Source organism: Rutilus rutilus (genome assembly GCF_951802725.1).
Source record: "Rutilus rutilus genome assembly, chromosome: 2".
NCBI lineage: Eukaryota > Metazoa > Chordata > Actinopteri > Cypriniformes > Leuciscidae > Rutilus > Rutilus rutilus.
The window spans coordinates 27,270,473-27,287,547 of NC_140210.1; the positions used below are offsets into that span (position 1 = coordinate 27,270,473).

Below are 17,075 nucleotides of genomic sequence, written 5' to 3' on the forward strand. Positions count from 1 at the left end.
CTTACATTTTTACTTGTGCTGCACCAGATTCAAAACATGGTGAAGAGTTTAGATATGTCATCATGCATGGCCAATAAGAGACAATGCCATTCCAGTCGTCTGCCCATTTTAGGATTTTTGTTTTCAGGTTATAATTACTTAAAGTATAATAATAGTTGATACAGCGGTCTTTAAATCTGATGCTCAGAACAAATTGTCAGTGGTTCTGATTCTATTACAATGTTTAACACTAAGAACAAATTTGGATAATCCCTTGCAACTCTACAAAGTATTTAATATAGTTTTCAGCCAAATTTTCATGAGCATTTGTTCTTATCAAACAATGAAGTCAAAAATCACACAAGTGTCAATTTCAGAGGATAAATGTTTGGGCATGTGAATTTGGTTTTGTATAAATGAATTTCACTGAAGGCATTCACAAAATCTCACACTTTTCTATGGAAAAGCTCATTTCTAATGATTGTGTTTACTGAACAAAAAAGTAACAAAAAACGAATTTCTTAAAATATTCATATTTAAAATTTAATACTGATATTCTGTTTTCACTGAAAATAAATCCAGATGGATGACACAACAGTACTGCTCAAATGACAATTCTACAGTTTATCACAGATTGTATAAAATGGTGTATTGGCTAGTTTATAAAAAAAGCAAAAACTACTGATGGAAACAAAAAGAAACTACTAAAACCCTTTCATATCAATTTCTTTAACATGTGCATTCACTCAAGGCTCCCCTGAAACTACCTTGTAGCTGATCTGAAAAGCTTTTCATTTAATTTTTGCTTTTATAATAAGTAGTACTCTGCTTCTTGGTCCACAGATGTCAGCGGTCAAGCCTGGGTTTTTTGGCCACTGGTTCTGATTCAGGAACAGGTACACTAACCCCAGGGATCTGGAAATGGCATAAATACAAAACTGTATTTTAGTGACACATTTAAAAAGTTCATTTACTTTATTTCTACATTGTTTTGACCTGTTGACCTAACTTCTATCTAGAGATGTAGCTTATAATAATCAACAAACAAACCCAGGAAGAGATATCACTACAAATATACCAAAAACAAAGGGACATAAGGGGTAAATGAGCACTAGGATGGTCTTTATTGTAAAAACAAAATAAACAAAAATTCTAACTTAAATCAATATTTACTGTCCATTTATTACGTATTTGGTTGGGTAATAAATCCCTTAATTATTGCAAAATGACCCTCTATGATAGAAGACACCTGATGAGTATTATAAAAGCCATTTACTGTATGAATCAACTGAAAAACTATTGATTTGAGTTAAAATCTTTTTTTTGCATTTTAAGAATAAAGTGAAAAGTGATAAAAGCCATGAAACTTGTAGAGTGTAGGACAGTGGTTAATTATAGTTTTGTGGACATAATAAAAAGCAGCAATCACAGCTGCAATTGACCAATCAGAATCATGTATTCAAGAGAGCCATGTAATGTGCTAGCAAAAACGTACCACTGGTTCAATGAGTGCCATTCTGATCCTCTGGTGCTGGAGGTTGGAAGCATCGAGGCTAATTGTCACTTTGACTTTATCAAATATGTGGAAAGTGTGTTCTTCCACTTTGAGAGTGGGACCCTGAGGAGAGAGAAAAAAAGAGAAAAAACAGGTTCAACCTCAGAACATTCATAGGATCAAGCAATATCTCATGAATATAACCTGGGCTAAGGCTAGCGTTGCCTTGTTATGGGCTGCGCAGACTGAGGTCAAGGTTTATGCGTACCTCAGAGTCAAAGTTGAGATGAGGACTGGGTTTGTCCCTGTTCTCAAAGAACACAGTGCCCTCCAAACCAAATTTAGGAATGAGGATTATGATGGCATTTTTTCTTACAAACAGAATGAAGCCTTCCTCATTTATGATTCCTTTATTCTTGAAAAATAGCTGTAGAGACGAGATGAAAGACAACATGTTAAAAAAAAAATCTGCAACAATTCTACCACACGCCATTAGAGTCGTGTTTTTTGGAGACGTGTTGATGTTAGTGCTTGCAGTTTACCTGAGTGTGGAATGCCACTGAGGCTCTCTGTGCATACTGGGCCATTTTGTGTCTGTAGTTGAGGTTGCTGCACAAGGCCGACTGCTTATGCTTGTCCATCAAATCTGGGTACGTGCTGTCTGCATTAATAGCCACCGCTAACAGACGGTGAACGATGATATCAGAGTATCTACAAAATAAATAAAAAAACAAGCATAAATGTTCAGTCAAGAAGGGTCAATTTATGAATAGGTGAAAAAAACGGTACATCATAATGAAGGTAATCCATACGACCCCAGTGGATGAATCGATGCGTTTCTATATTGTTAACTTTTAGTTCACCCAAACATGAAAGTTCTATCATCCTTTACTTACCCTAATGTTGTTCCAAACTCATAAGACTTTCGTTAATCTTCAAAACACAAATACATATATTTTAAATGAAATCTGAGAGATTTCTCTCCCTCCATTGCGTCCATTCACCCAAAACTCTTGATACTTCAAAATGTGCATAAACGTTACGATCATGACGTGCATCGAAATATGAATCCATATGAATCGAAGTCTTCTGAAGAGACGCAATCACTTTATATGATGAGCAGATTTAATTCAGGCTTTTATTGACATATAAACATTGATCAATTAAATTAAATCTACTCATAATACCAAGTGATCATGTCTCTGTAGAAGACTTGGATTAAACTGCTTGATTCATATGGATTCATTTCACAATCTTTTTACGAATGTTTTGAACCATCAGAGTTTTGAGGGAATAGACTTTCAATGGAGGAACATAACTTTCATTAATATCATTAATATCTTTTTTTAGATTTCATTAATATCTTCATTTGTGTTTAGAAGTTAATCAAAAAGTCTTATATGGGCTTGGAATGAATTTTTATTTTTGGGTGAGCTAACCCTTTAACTATAAACCATCGCTTCCTGCCAAATGTCATACTTGGTTTCATGAGACGGTCAAGTTTACTTTTGATTTAAAGAAAGTGTGTTTTGATGCACTGGTCCTCTGTGCTTCTGTGTAACGTCCCAGTTCACAACATGCTTAGGTTTACGTCAAGGGTAAACTCTTTGAATGCAAGTAACACCCTCGTAAATGCAAGTATGACAGCTTGTCGGCAGCAATTGTTTATATTAAAATAAGTTTAAAATATTTGTATTTTTATATAAAGACCTATCGTTTTGCTTCAGCAGACACAGATTCATCCACTGGGATAGTATGGATTACAGTCAATGTGTTCATCTAAAGAAAGAAAGGTATACATCTAGGATGGCATGAGGGGAAGTACATCATTTTTGGTTTGACTATGCCTCTAAATTGATTGAACATCATTTTACAGGGACTAGTCTGGCTCACCTTCTGATGGGTGATGTGAAGTGTGTGTAAATGGGTGATGCCAAGCCATAGTGGTGGAAATCATTGTCCATGCCAGAGCAGAAATACACAGCCTGCATCATGCAGCGGGTGGCCAGAATCCTCAGCAGAGTGTTGAAGTATGGAAAGCTCTCAGTCGTTGCATTGTTCAGGGAATCGGCTAGAGCTTTGGCTGAATCTGTATGGATTTCGAGGTCCTGGAGAAAAGGAATAAAGCAAAAAGTTCAATAAAACTGACCAAAATGCTGCACATATTTAAAATGTGAGATGATTATACCTCTCTAGATGGGTCATATCATGAAAAAGTTTGGGATGCCCTGACTAACACAATACACAAATAATATACATTGCTTGCCACCTACTTGTTTACAGACCCTGATATAGTTTTTAACCTTTGCTCAGGGGTAAAAATAAGTTTGAAATGGCTTTGCAATGGTATATTGTTAGCAAACATTAGGACACTGCCCATGCTGGGAGCCCTTTAGATTTGCATGTAAATATTTTCTGCTTCTCAATGCAATGACATCAATGAGGAAAGAACAAATTTAAAAAGGTATCTGATTATAGGGATGAGAGTATGTTTGCACCAGCTCTGCAATTAAGTGTATTAATATTTTTGTCCCAGTGTCTAATCTCGACCAACCGAGTCAAATTAAACTGAAAAGATTTTCAAAGAAGGTGAAGCACCAGAGCACCCACATATTAAGTAATCATCATGGACCATTGGCAATTTGAAGATGTTTAACATGTGCAATGTTTATAGGGAAAATTAATGCTGAGCATCACTTTCGAACGTGTTCGTTCTTTGATTTCACTTCAAGTAAATCAGAGCCTTAATGATGTAAGTTAACCTCTACAGCAGGCTCTCTCAACCCTGGTCCTGCAGAGTTTAGCCCCAACCCTAATAAAACACACCTGAACCAGCTAATTAAGCTCTTCAGGATTACTAGAGAGCTACAGGCAGGTGAGTTTGATCAAGGTTGGAGCTAAACCCTGCAGGAACAGTGGCCCTCGAATACCAGGGTTGAGAACCCCTGCTCTACAGACTAGGAAAATACACTGACTTTAATCTTAATGAATCTTTTTGGTGAATGTAATAATAAAAAATAAATAAAAAATTCAACTGGGATCAATCAAAACTAACATCACTGTTGTATATAGAAGGTCTTTACAAGGTAAAAAGTGCCCGTGAAAATCAATTCTAGTTGACAAATATGGGGAATATTGTCCTGCTTGAACTGGTTTTCAAGGGCACTAACTAAATAAAACAAAAACTTCTGACATTGGCTTGATTTAATGATGGTGTTTGTGCACTTGGTAAGTTAGTGGTATAATTTCCACAGCCAAAACCCAAAAGAAGCCCTTCTACATAATAGGTAGGTGTGCGTGGAGGCTCCGCCTTCTTTGACATGGAAATCTTTCTTCTGTTCAGTCCGTTGAGGTCAGACGCAAGTAAAAACATGAACACACTAAAGAGAGCAGCTTTGTAGTAAAAACCGAAGGCCTAATTGAAAGAGACACTGAAACTGTTTTTTCATGTTTAAGACAGTAAAGCTGCTTGCTTTAAAGTAATATATTGTATAAAGTGGTATATAAACAAACATGACTTGACTGGAGTTCTGAATTGTAGAGCTTGTGCTCAGATGCTTCTTTACTGCTGTTTGCTTGCTGCTGTCATTTTTGTTGTGTGTTAAATTTGTTATTGAGAAGAAAACACACAGCACACCTAAACACATCCAGATGTTAATAACAGTATAGCTGCAAAGGTGTGTAACTTTATTGGGGCCTTACTTTTTTTCTTTTTTTTTATATAAAGAAGAAACATAATACAAAGAACATCCACTCACCCTTGACTTTGCAGCCTTGATGAGGATGTCATAGTTGGATGGTGGTGGTGCAGGGTGTTTCCTCAGTAGGGCACATTCTGAGAACTCATCATAGATCTTCTGCGCTACAGAGATATTTGCCAACAACATGAACTCCTCCACCATAGAATTAGTCTCCCTGGGGAAATATGTAAAGGTCATGTAACACTTTATTTCAATGGTCCACTTTAGACATTCTACTAATTATAAGTAACTTTGCAACTACATGTCAACTTCCAGTCATTAGAGTATTAGTTGACTGTCTGCTTAATATCTGCTAACTTTTTATTTTTGATGGTCCACCCAACAAACATTCTACTGACTATAAGTAACTTTGCAACTATGTCAACTTAATCTACTAGCTCGAATCCTAACCTAACAGTCTACTAATACTCTAATGAGAGTTAGTTAACATGTAATTGCAAAGTTACTTATAGTTAGTAGAATGTCTAAAGTGGACTCGAAATAGTGTAAACTGTGGTGGATTTTTAATAGATAAAATAGTAAACTGTATATCAAACTAACCATGTCTCTAACATCTAACCTTACTTCCTTTTTCAGGCCTAACATGATAACACTCTGAAACACAGTGTACTAAAACGTTCTGTCCTGTGTTTTTGAATGTTGTATGTTGTGTTGCCATACCCCTTTTACTTTGGTTGTGTATAAATAACAAATTTGGGAATTGAAACTAGACAGATGACTAAATTTGAACCTTGTGATTAACAATGAAGTAATCATTAAAACAAAAGTTTGCTTTACCTGAACAGAAGGGTTTGTCTATGAAAACCAATCAAATTGTGGGGAAATTATGTAATGCAGCATGACATTTTTGCCATACCTCCTTATTCTACAAAAACTGTTCTATTCTTTTAGCTGGTGGGATCCTCAATGGAATTTGTCTGAGATCCTCCGGCCTTGCTTCTTCTTGGGGGAAATTCTCTGAGAAGAAGCAAGGCGAGAGATCCTCCGGCCGTGATTAAAGCATTTAAAGGACATTTGCTGGGGTCTGTTTGTCAATTATTCCTGCGCAGGAAGTAAGCTAGTTACAGGAACAGGTATTAGTGCCCAGCCGACGTCGATGTGTAGACGCGCTAGAGTATAGGATTAGCACCCAGCCGACGTCGATGTGTAGACGCGCTAGAGTATAGGATTAGCACCCAGCCGACGTCGATGTGTAGATGCGCTAGAGTATAGGATTAGACTCAGCCGACGTCGATGTGTAGACGCGCTAGAGTATAGGATTAGACTCAGCCGACGTCGATGTGTAGACACGCTAGAGTATAGGATTAGACTCAGCCGACGTCGATGTGTAGACACGCTAGAGTATAGGATTAGACTCAGCCGACGTCGATGTGTAGACACGCTAGAGTATAGGATTAGACTCAGCCGACGTCGATGTGTAGACACGCTAGAGTATAGGATTAGCACCCAGCCGACGTCGATGTGTAGACACGCTAGAGTATAGGATTAGACTCAGCCGACGTCGATGTGTAGACACACTAGAGTATAGGATTAGCACCCAGCCGACGTCGATGTGTAGACGCGCTAGAGTATAGGATTAGACTCAGCCGACGTCGATGTGTAGACACGCTAGAGTATAGGATTAGCACCCAGCCGACGTCGATGTGTAGACACGCTAGAGTATAGGATTAGACTCAGCCGACGTCGATGTGTAGACGCGCTAGAGTATAGGATTAGCACCCAGCCGACGTCGATGTGTAGACGCGCTAGAGTATAGGATTAGACCCAGCCGGCGTCGATGTGTAGACGCGCTAGAGTATAGGATTAGCACCCAGCCGACGTCGATGTGTAGACGCGCTAGAGTATAGGATTAGACTCAGCTGACGACGATGTGTAGACACGCTAGAGTATAGGATTAGACTCAGCTGACGACGATGTGTAGACACGCTAGAGTAAAGGATTAGACCCAGCCGGCATCGATGTGTAGACGCGCTAGAGTACAGGATTAGACCCAGCCGGCATCGATGTGTAGACGCGCTAGAGTATAGGATTAGACCCAGCCGGCATCGATGTGTAGACGCGCTAGAGTACAGGATTAGACCCAGCCGGCGTCGATGTGTAGACGCGCTAGAGTATAGGATTAGACCCAGCCGACGTCGATGTGTAGACGCGCTAGAGTACAGGATTAGACCCAGCCGGCATCGATGTGTAGACGCGCTAGAGTATAGGATTAGACCCAGCCGACGTCGATGTGTAGACGCGCTAGAGTATAGGATTAGACCCAGCCGACGTCGATGTGTAGACGCGCTAGAGTATAGGATTAGACCCAGCCGGCATCGATGTGTAGACGCGCTAGAGTACAGGATTAGACCCAGCCGGCGTCGATGTGTAGACGCGCTAGAGTATAGGATTAGACCCAGCCGACGTCGATGTGTAGACGCGCTAGAGTATAGGATTAGACCCAGCCGACGTCGATGTGTAGACACGCTAGAGTATAGGATTAGACTCAGCCGACGTCGATGTGTAGACGCGCTAGAGTATAGGATTAGACCCAGCCGACGTCGATGTGTAGACGCGCTAGAGTATAGGATTAGACCCAGCCGACGTCGATGTGTAGACACGCTAGAGTATAGGATTAGACCCAGCCGACGTCGATGTGTAGACACGCTAGAGTATAGGATTAGACCCAGCCGACGTCGATGTGTAGACGCGCTAGAGTATAGGATTAGACTCAGCCGACGTCGATGTGTAGACGCGCTAGAGTATAGGATTAGACCCAGCCGACGTCGATGTGTAGACGCGCTAGAGTACAGGATTAGACCCAGCCGGCATCGATGTGTAGACGCGCTAGAGTATAGGATTAGACCCAGCCGACGTCGATGTGTAGACGCGCTAGAGTATAGGATTAGACCCAGCCGACGTCGATGTGTAGACGCGCTAGAGTATAGGATTAGACTCAGCCGACGTCGATGTGTAGACACGCTAGAGTATAGGATTAGACTCAGCCGACGTCGATGTGTAGACGCGCTAGAGTATAGGATTAGACTCAGCCGCACAAGAGTATAGGATTAGACTTAGCTGACGTTGATGTGTAGACGCGCTAGAGTATAGGATTAGACTCAGCCGACGTCGATGTGTAGACGCGCTAGAGTATAGGATTAGACTTAGCCGACGTTGATGTGTAGACGCGCTAGAGTATAGGATTAGACTTAGCCGACGTTGATGTGTAGACACGCTAGAGTATAAATATTATAGGCCCAGGTAGACTTAGGTCAGATGAGATAGGACTTAGTTAGGTTTAGGAGAAAATCTACGACAAAACAAAGGGCACATTTAAACTTTCAGAATCCAGACAAAGACAGGAAAAATGTATTATTCTTCACCATAAGAAATAACCAAAAAAAACTAAAGAAAACACAGCATATTTTAAAGACTTAAAGGCAGAAAGAGGTGTATGGAACTCACATCAGTTCTTTGGTCTGCAGATCTATGGGGTCATGCGTCTCACTGTCTATATGGAAACGTACTTCGGGAGAGGAGAGGGTCAGCGCTCTGAAAAATGGTACAATAAGCAACCCTTACAAACTGTGTCAACGCAAAGGGTTCAAGTCTGCTTCAGAATCATAGTTTCAAAATTACAGATCTAGTTAAATGGAAATACCCTTTGTCAATCCTCCGGCCCTTTAAGATCTTGGCTAGTTTGTTAAGGCCCCGCAGGCTCTTTGTGATGTCATCATTCATGGTGGTGTCATCGATCCTCATCTGAGCTTCGGCATATGTAAGGGAGGCCTTACAAGACAAAACAACACTTCCTTGAAGACCATCATAGAACATAGTTTTAAACTCATTTTTTTCAAATTAGAGGCAGCATACCTTGGAGTTAATGATGCTCTTTGTGAAGTGAGTTTTGATGATTTCAGCTTTGTGGTTCATCTCCCAAATACTAGAAAATGCTAACCTGAGTATCAAAGTAAATATTAGACAGTGAAGGTTAAAGCATATTTAATGTGTAAATGTATAATAAAGAGTTTACAAAGCACAATCACATAGAGGATAATGGTTTCATAGAAAGCACACCTCTCAACATTGGACCGCAGAGAGCACAAGTTGGAACTCAGAAGTTCAGGAACCATGTCAATTCTCTGTGGAAAGGAATGACTATTTATCACAAAAAAGTCTCATGCTTCACCAAGGTTATATTTATTTGATAAAAATATACAGTAAAACATAGTAATAATATGAATTATTATTACAATTTAAAATAACCTCCTTTTATTACAAGTTAAAAACAGTTCTGCCACTTAATATTTTTGTGTAAACTGTGTAAACAGAATTCTTTGACGAGTAGAATGAATGACATTTAAAATATCTTTTATGTAACAATATAAAGGTCTTTACTGTCGTTTTTTTAATCAATTTATAGCATCCTTTCTAAATAAAAGTATAAATTTATTATTAAAAATAACACTAATAACCTTATAATTAATCAATAGTTAAACTAAACAAAAGGCTCATTTAAAATGGGTATTTCTGGTTATAGCTTTTGACCCAGCCAATTTTTTTCCACAAACAAGTACCTTTCCACAAAGGTAGACTGTAGTGCCTCGGCTTGCTGCCTCTTGATCTAGCGCATTTCCTGGCCGAATAAAATGGCTGACATCTGCTATGTGAACGCCAACCTAAAAGAAAAGCATGCCATTCAATACAAAACCCCAAAGGAACAGCACTACTACATTCCCTTTACCTTTCAAAATACTTTACACATACCTCCAAGTTTCCATTCTCCAGTTCCCGACAGTGAAGAGCATCATCAATATCCGTACAGCCAGGAGGATCCACACTACACACAAAGAGGTGTCTGAGATCTGCTCTGACCTTTAACTCCTGCAGGAAATCACAGATAAACATCAAGCCTTGAGCATTTCCAGAGTTATAATGAAACATTCTGACACAACAAAGCATGACTGCCCTACCTCCTCAGTAATACTCCAGGGCATCTTGGGAAGGAAGCTAAGAACAGCCTGAGAGAAGGGCTGGTGAGGAACATCATGTTCTAGGAGAAGCACCTCTGTCTCAGTCTCTTTATCTCCTGCAGTACCCAGGTTTTTAACAAAGTGTCCCTGAGAGACATGGAGAAAAATAATATAAAGTGATCTTGAAATGACCAGTGGAATTTTAACATCCAGGCTTCCAGACTCAAGCTATGTTTAATCATTCATTTAAAACAGTCTGTGTAAAGATGCAGAAAAAGTAGATATTAATAATACACAATATGCAGGATTGATAATCCTAAATGCAAGCTTGCATCAAAACACTATAAATATGCATCTCTGAGGGAAATCTGTTGCCTAAAACTCGAGTCAAATCAGCATGCCATTATTTGTATAAAGTGAAGAGCGTAAATGACACTTACGTTTGGGTATCTGGAGTTTTTAGGCCAGCCATCTATAGCAACCATAATCCTCTGTCCAACCAGAGTTGCGGCTTGTCTAGTCTCGATTCGAATACGTGGGATTCGTCGGTCTGCTGGGGTGAAAAGGTGTCTTGTTGCCTGGTGTTAAAGTTCAAAACAGTTCATTAATGCAATGCATCAGACAAACATCAAGAGATTAAGGAAAAAGAGATTCTTTATAAAAAAATAAAAAAAATAAGCTAATTCAGCTAAGCAGTCATGTAATACTGATCAAAATATAGTGATTATATGAGCAAAACTGTATTATTGTTCATTTATCTATTCAGAATAAGATTTCCATTCAATAAGCAAACTATTCTGCCGCCACATTTCAAACTTCATTAGTTCAGTACACTAATCACTTCATGTAACTCACATATATTTCATGTCATTTATTCCTGTAATGGCAAAGCTGAGTTTTCAGCATCATTACTCCAGTCTTCAGTGTCACATGATCTTTCAGAAATCATTGTAACATGCCGATCACTGTTACCTCTTTGATCTGTGACTGTGAGAGCATCCCACAGAAAGGCCTCCAGTTCCTCTTTATAATGCCCACCACTCGTCCAGTGGGCTTAAGAGCGCTAGACTCCGATGCTTCACTCTTCAGCTACAACACAACAGCAAAGAGTCACTACACACATTACAAAGGTGTCATACAAGTCACAAAAATTAGGGATGCACAATATATCGGCCACCATATCGGTATCGGCCATATATATGTTCGCTTTTAACGTTAGCGTTATCGGCCCACTAAGAAAATGTGGCCGATATATTAAATCTGATAAATGATGAATTTATTTCACACTGTTCGCCATGATGGTTTTGAATTACTTGAAATATGATTGGCATCACTTCAAAAAGGAAAATAAATACAGTTTACAGTGCAACATGTGTTGTCATACAGGCTACATAAAATTGCAATGAGAAAATTATAATTGTGTGCTTGGGACAAGGCTTTTATTGGTCATGACTTTTGTTTTTGTAATCATGCTCTCAAATTACATCAAAATTTATCGGCCAATATATCGTTTGTCGGCTTTCAAATATAAAGGTTTATCGGTATCGGCCAAAATTTTCATACCGGTTCATCCCTAACAACAATATATAAACCCATAATACATTATTGAAATAAAGGGTTCTGATTCAACTACACAGTGTCTTTCGATACATTCTAGTAATTATATCAACTGTTGATCTTATGGGACTTATCCTACCTTATTCTCAGTCTCATCTTCCTCAGCATCTTCATCATTTGGACTATCGTCCAGCAGCACAACAGATGATGGAGCAACCCAGTGTTCTTTGGGTAGGAGTTCAACAGCCACTACATCCTGATGCACAGCCCGGTTTAAGTTCTGAAAACCTCGAAGTAGAACCTGCCAGAACATATAATGTTACAAATGTTCTTAAAAATACGACAAAAATGACTAGAAAGACATGAATAAATTATTTTTATAAAATTAAAATAATCAATAACCTGCCTACCTCATTGAGATCCGCCCCCTCTCGATGTATAAAGACCGTACCCTCCAGATAGTTATCTCTGTTGGCATGGAATGTGCCCTGAAGAAACGTTCCGTTCTTAATGCCAGTCTGAATCCTGGATAAGGGCAGGTGCTCTGGAAAGAGTAACTTACTGCCAGTGACTTCATTCTATAGAGAATCATAGAAAAAGAGAAGTCATTATATAAAACAATAAAAATAATATTTACAAAAACTTTAAGCTTTCTTGATCATTCTTCATCACATTGTACGCACTTGATCATCAGCTGTCAATGCAAGCCTGTCCACAAGCTCAGGATTGCCAATCAAGCTCTTGATATACTCTTCACCTAGAAAAGAATATAGAAATAAAACCTGCATTCATTTTTAAATCTTTAATTGTAACAATTATGCAAATATCCTTACATGAAGATTGAGGCTGCTAATTATAAATTAATGCGATTTTTACTCTACCGTTCAAAAGTTTGGGTTGGCAAGATTTTTTTTGAAAGTCACTATGGCTGCATTTATTTAATTAAAATACAGTAAAAACAGACTACTTTAATATATTTTAAAATGTAATTTATTCCTGTGATAGCAAAGCTGAATTATCGCTGACTGGTAAAGTCAAGCGCTTCACTGCAGCTGCCGTAAGAAGAGACTCGTGCTTAGGACTACACATGAGCATTGGCTCATCTAGCCTGAAAAACGCTATTTGAGCATAAGAAACAACATTTATGAGACAGTTCATGTCAGATTTTGTTGCGGATTCGAAATATGTTATTTAACTGTGAGTTCGGCAAGCAGTTTTTGAGATTTCAGGATTTCCCCATTCAAATAGATAGGATGTCCGAAATAGCTGCCCGGAGGCGTTGCAAATATGGCCGCCGAGTGAACAGACTTTTCTTGAAAGGGACTTTGGTACAAGTCAGAGCTCTGCAAGTTCTTTACATTCATTATCACTGCAATGTTATATGCTTTGAGACATGAGGTCATTTAATGCTGTCTCTCGTGACGCTTTGCAGACTCTGCTCTGTGCGTTCATGTGTTTTTTGTACGTCAGAACGTAGGCTCACTATTGGCCGACGCTGGTCATGTGTGTGATGCTGGCCAATAGTGAGCCTACGTTCTGATGTGCAACCCAGAAGCGCTGCGCTGTTACACTATGTGAACTCAACTCGAGGCCCACACAGAAGAAAATGAAGAAAAAAGTCGTTATTTTAGTTTTTTTTGCGCACAAAAAGTATTCTCGTCACTTGATAAAATTAAGGTTGAGCCACTGTAGTCACCTGGACTATTTTAACGATGTCTTTACTAACTTTTCTACCTTGCAGCCTATGAAGGAGTGAGCCAGCAGTCAGATTTCATCAAAAGTATTTTCATTTGTGTTCCGAAGATGAACGAAAGTCTTACGGGGTTGGAACAACATGAGGGTGAGTAATTACTGACAGAAGTTTCATTTTTGGGTGAACTATCCCTTTAACATGAACAATTAAATTCAAACTAACCCTAAACTAGCCATAATAAAGACAGTACTTCAAACTTCCAGTGCCACATTGACATCAAGAACAATACAAAAAAAAAAAAGAAAGACAAAAAAGTGTCTTACATCTGTACACAATCAGACCACACTGCTCTGCCTTTTCTTTATTAGCCCGGTCATTGGTCAGCAGAACCACTTTCAGTGGGCCACCATCGGCCACTTTAGCCAGGTGATCGGTGTACCACTTAGCAGCGACACGGATGGCTCGATCATTACGATCATTAGCACTTTCCCCTTGCTCTCGCTCAATGAATGTCTCCCTTTAATCAAAGAGAATTATGAGACAGACGCATTCAAGAACGTATTCAAGTTAAATCAAAAGCATGTCATGAAGGTACTGTTACCTGTGATGCTCATTAGTGAAGGTGTAGAAGTGCTTATCCTTCTCATGAATAGCATCCTTGATTCTTTTGTAGACCGTGGCGCTCCTGTGTCTGACTTCTTGTAAAACGGTCTGAAGAATGACGACGTTCCTGATCAGAGGGTCCACGAGGATGTCAAGCTGTCAGAATTGAATGCCAAATCAGTTACGTCTCATTTAAGGCAAGACACTCCAAGCAAAACCATTGTTTTTTTTCATGCATTGGTCAATTTTGAGATGTTGGGTTATTTTGCCCCATAAAATGTATTTTTATCAGACTAGTGGAAAAAAAATATACAAAAAACACATTTAAGTGTTTATTTTAATACGTGCTTCTGTACAATACATATGTTCAAAGGCTGTTTTCTCAAAATCTTCACTTAAATGCACCAAACTGTTTTATTCCCATCTGTATTCTGAAGGTTTTTACAGAGGGGTTTGTTCATACATCATTCGCCTGGTTTGTATAACATTTTATTCCTTAAAATATGGTAAAAAAAATTTCGAGCTGTTTAATTTTTTTTAGATATTAATAAGTGAGTGATAAAAACAAATATCCCAAATCCACTTTGTAAAAACTTTGAATATGTCAACAAAATAAAAACAAGAATTTAGAACCTGGTTTTATTCAAATATTCTGATTTCTGAGTTCTGGAAATGTATGCAAATCAGAGCATATTTAATTAGATGTGGCTTTATTTGCATATTTAAACTACATTTCATAAAACTTGCAATGCAATAATTGATCTGTATACTGTAAATAATCAAGTTGGAAAATATGGTGATACATAGTATTTTTTATTACCTTACAAATGATTTTATCCAGAGTGACATGACCTTTGCAATTGCAAGATGCTTAGGATTGCAGTTATGATAATACGATTTTTTTAAAGGATCACCTATACTAAGAATGCCTTTAACCTGCCAATAACTGAACAGAAAAACCATGTGCAATAGGCTTCTTTGGCGCTTCGTGTTATGGCACACACTCACACTGACCTAAACAAGAAGTCATCTGATCGTCTAACATGCTGATATGACAGTTGAATGATTACAAAAACAAGTAAAAATGCATGTTATTGTTAACAGCGAATTGAAATAATTAAATTGAAATGAGATTAAAATGAGTGATCATTTACCTGATGTAAAACCACATTGGTGTCTGGGATTAAATAGTGAGGATACGAGCACAGGTTACTCTCTATGCACGCGTCCTCTTGTAACACTGGAGCTTCATCTTTGCACTCCTTACAAACTTCACTTCCGCACCAGATGTCATCTCGGAGGTAATGTTCTCGCACTATTTTCAACACTCCACCAGAGCGGGTCTTCTTCACAAATGTTTTGGATTTTAACATGGTCCAAACTGTACCGACTGTGGTTTTGAGGAGCTGTTCCACCAAAACACACTCAGATAACCCACGTGTGTGTATACCAGTGCGCCAACTAAATAATATTCCGGAGTGATTCAGGTAGGCAAAGGGTTCCTTACTTTATTTTTGCACAGCACTGCACTTAAAATGCACATGTAAAACGACACAAATGTATTTGTTAAAACTGCACACTATCCGGAGGCTCCAAGCAGCCAGAGTGCGTGTTTTGTAGCTGTTCCCTTACAGTTCCAAACTCCCCAAAAGGTACTGTCTGGCCATTTTGATGTTCACAATGGGGTGGAGTTAGAGCTGAGTTGGTCTCCTCTGTCTTTACCATATTACACCACTAGAGGGAGATACAACACTTATTATCCAAGACGATGCACGTCAATGTGTGGGAAGGGCGGCATAGCTAAAATGTATCATTTGACTTGTCCCAATGTTCTTGTTCTTTTTTTTTTTTTTTTTTGTAATAGACACATTTACTTGAGAAAATCTATTATTTTGTCCCTGTGCTAAAACAGCTCCTGATTTGCTTCCTGAATGCAATGCTGTTCACGGTTCACACTGCTTTGATTCTCCTGAACGAAGCAAAAGGCACATTTTGTTTTAGTACATTTGCAATGGAGCCTCTGGAAGCGTTTTGTGATGCCACAAGCCTCTTAAATGGTTAATTTAATATAATATTTAGTCCTAATTCAATTTGAAGCTGTTTACAACATTCATTTGTTGAATTGAATTCATATTATTATTTTAATTATTTATAACCCTAACCGTAATCTTTTTATTTTAAAGTCATCATTTCCATTTTATAGGTGAAACAAAGACAAAATGACCATCATGTTCCAACTATGAAAACCAGCTATCGGAATTTATCATAGCCTCAATTCGACTGGTGCATCCTCATTCGACATGCAACCTCATTCTATGATGGCTAATTCTCATAGATAGACTATCTATCAAAACAATTTTTTTTAAAGGTTTTGACAAAGGCTATTTGCTCTTTTTCTAAAATATGTTTCATTTAGGGCTCTTAGCTCTATGCATTTTGCATAGTGCTAATAACAAAATCGTGTTAAATAAAATGAATACAATTTGTTCATGAACGATTTGAGACCTTTATAGTGCCTGCAAACAAATATGATTATTTTCATAAATACAAACAATGTGTAATACAATACTGGACATGTACATATTTTCCATAACAGCTCTAGTTTTTCATGTAAGATTTGTTTTCAGAGCTTAAATGTGGTTGGTCATGTTAAAGTTTAAAGAGCTTAGCTTTAAAGTTGTAACGGTGTTTTTCACATCATCAACATTCATATAATTATCTTCAGATACACACATGAGTCAGAGCCCTAGATCAGTAGAGGGCAGAATAAATTCCTAAATGATTCATTGAGACGAACCAAAAGTACCAAACAAACAATCACTAAACATTTGTAGAACTGATCCTGAAGATTTAGCTGTATTAATGTTGTGCTTCATTAGACATTTTGCAGTCACCCATGATTTATGAGCATGAGAAAATGTGTCAACGTTTCGGTTGGTGCATGTTTCCTTAGATACCAGACAGATAAGGTCTTGTGCATATGGTCTTACCTAGCCTGTTCCAAAACTGTTCTCCTCTAATAACTCACATAGCAA

At 38.3% G+C, this 17,075-nt stretch overlaps 1 protein-coding gene across 1 annotated transcript; it reads right to left on the reverse strand.

Moving 5' to 3' along the window:
* Positions 1-508: 508 nt before the first annotated feature.
* dis3 (DIS3 exosome endoribonuclease and 3'-5' exoribonuclease) lies at positions 509-15,768 on the reverse strand. The gene is made up of 21 exons (XM_084402888.1): positions 15,195-15,768; positions 14,039-14,196; positions 13,761-13,954; positions 12,428-12,501; positions 12,155-12,322; positions 11,884-12,045; positions 11,160-11,276; positions 10,628-10,765; positions 10,188-10,334; positions 9,982-10,098; positions 9,792-9,893; positions 9,292-9,356; positions 9,088-9,172; positions 8,876-9,003; positions 8,680-8,766; positions 5,233-5,389; positions 3,368-3,582; positions 2,017-2,185; positions 1,743-1,901; positions 1,475-1,597; positions 509-894 (listed from the first exon to the last, which is right to left on the reverse strand). The coding sequence occupies exons 1-21, from the start codon at positions 15,411-15,413 to the stop codon at positions 826-828; spliced, it is 2,853 nt and encodes a 950-aa protein (XP_084259014.1). The 5' UTR covers positions 15,414-15,768; the 3' UTR covers positions 509-825.
* Positions 15,769-17,075: the final 1,307 nt, after the last annotated feature.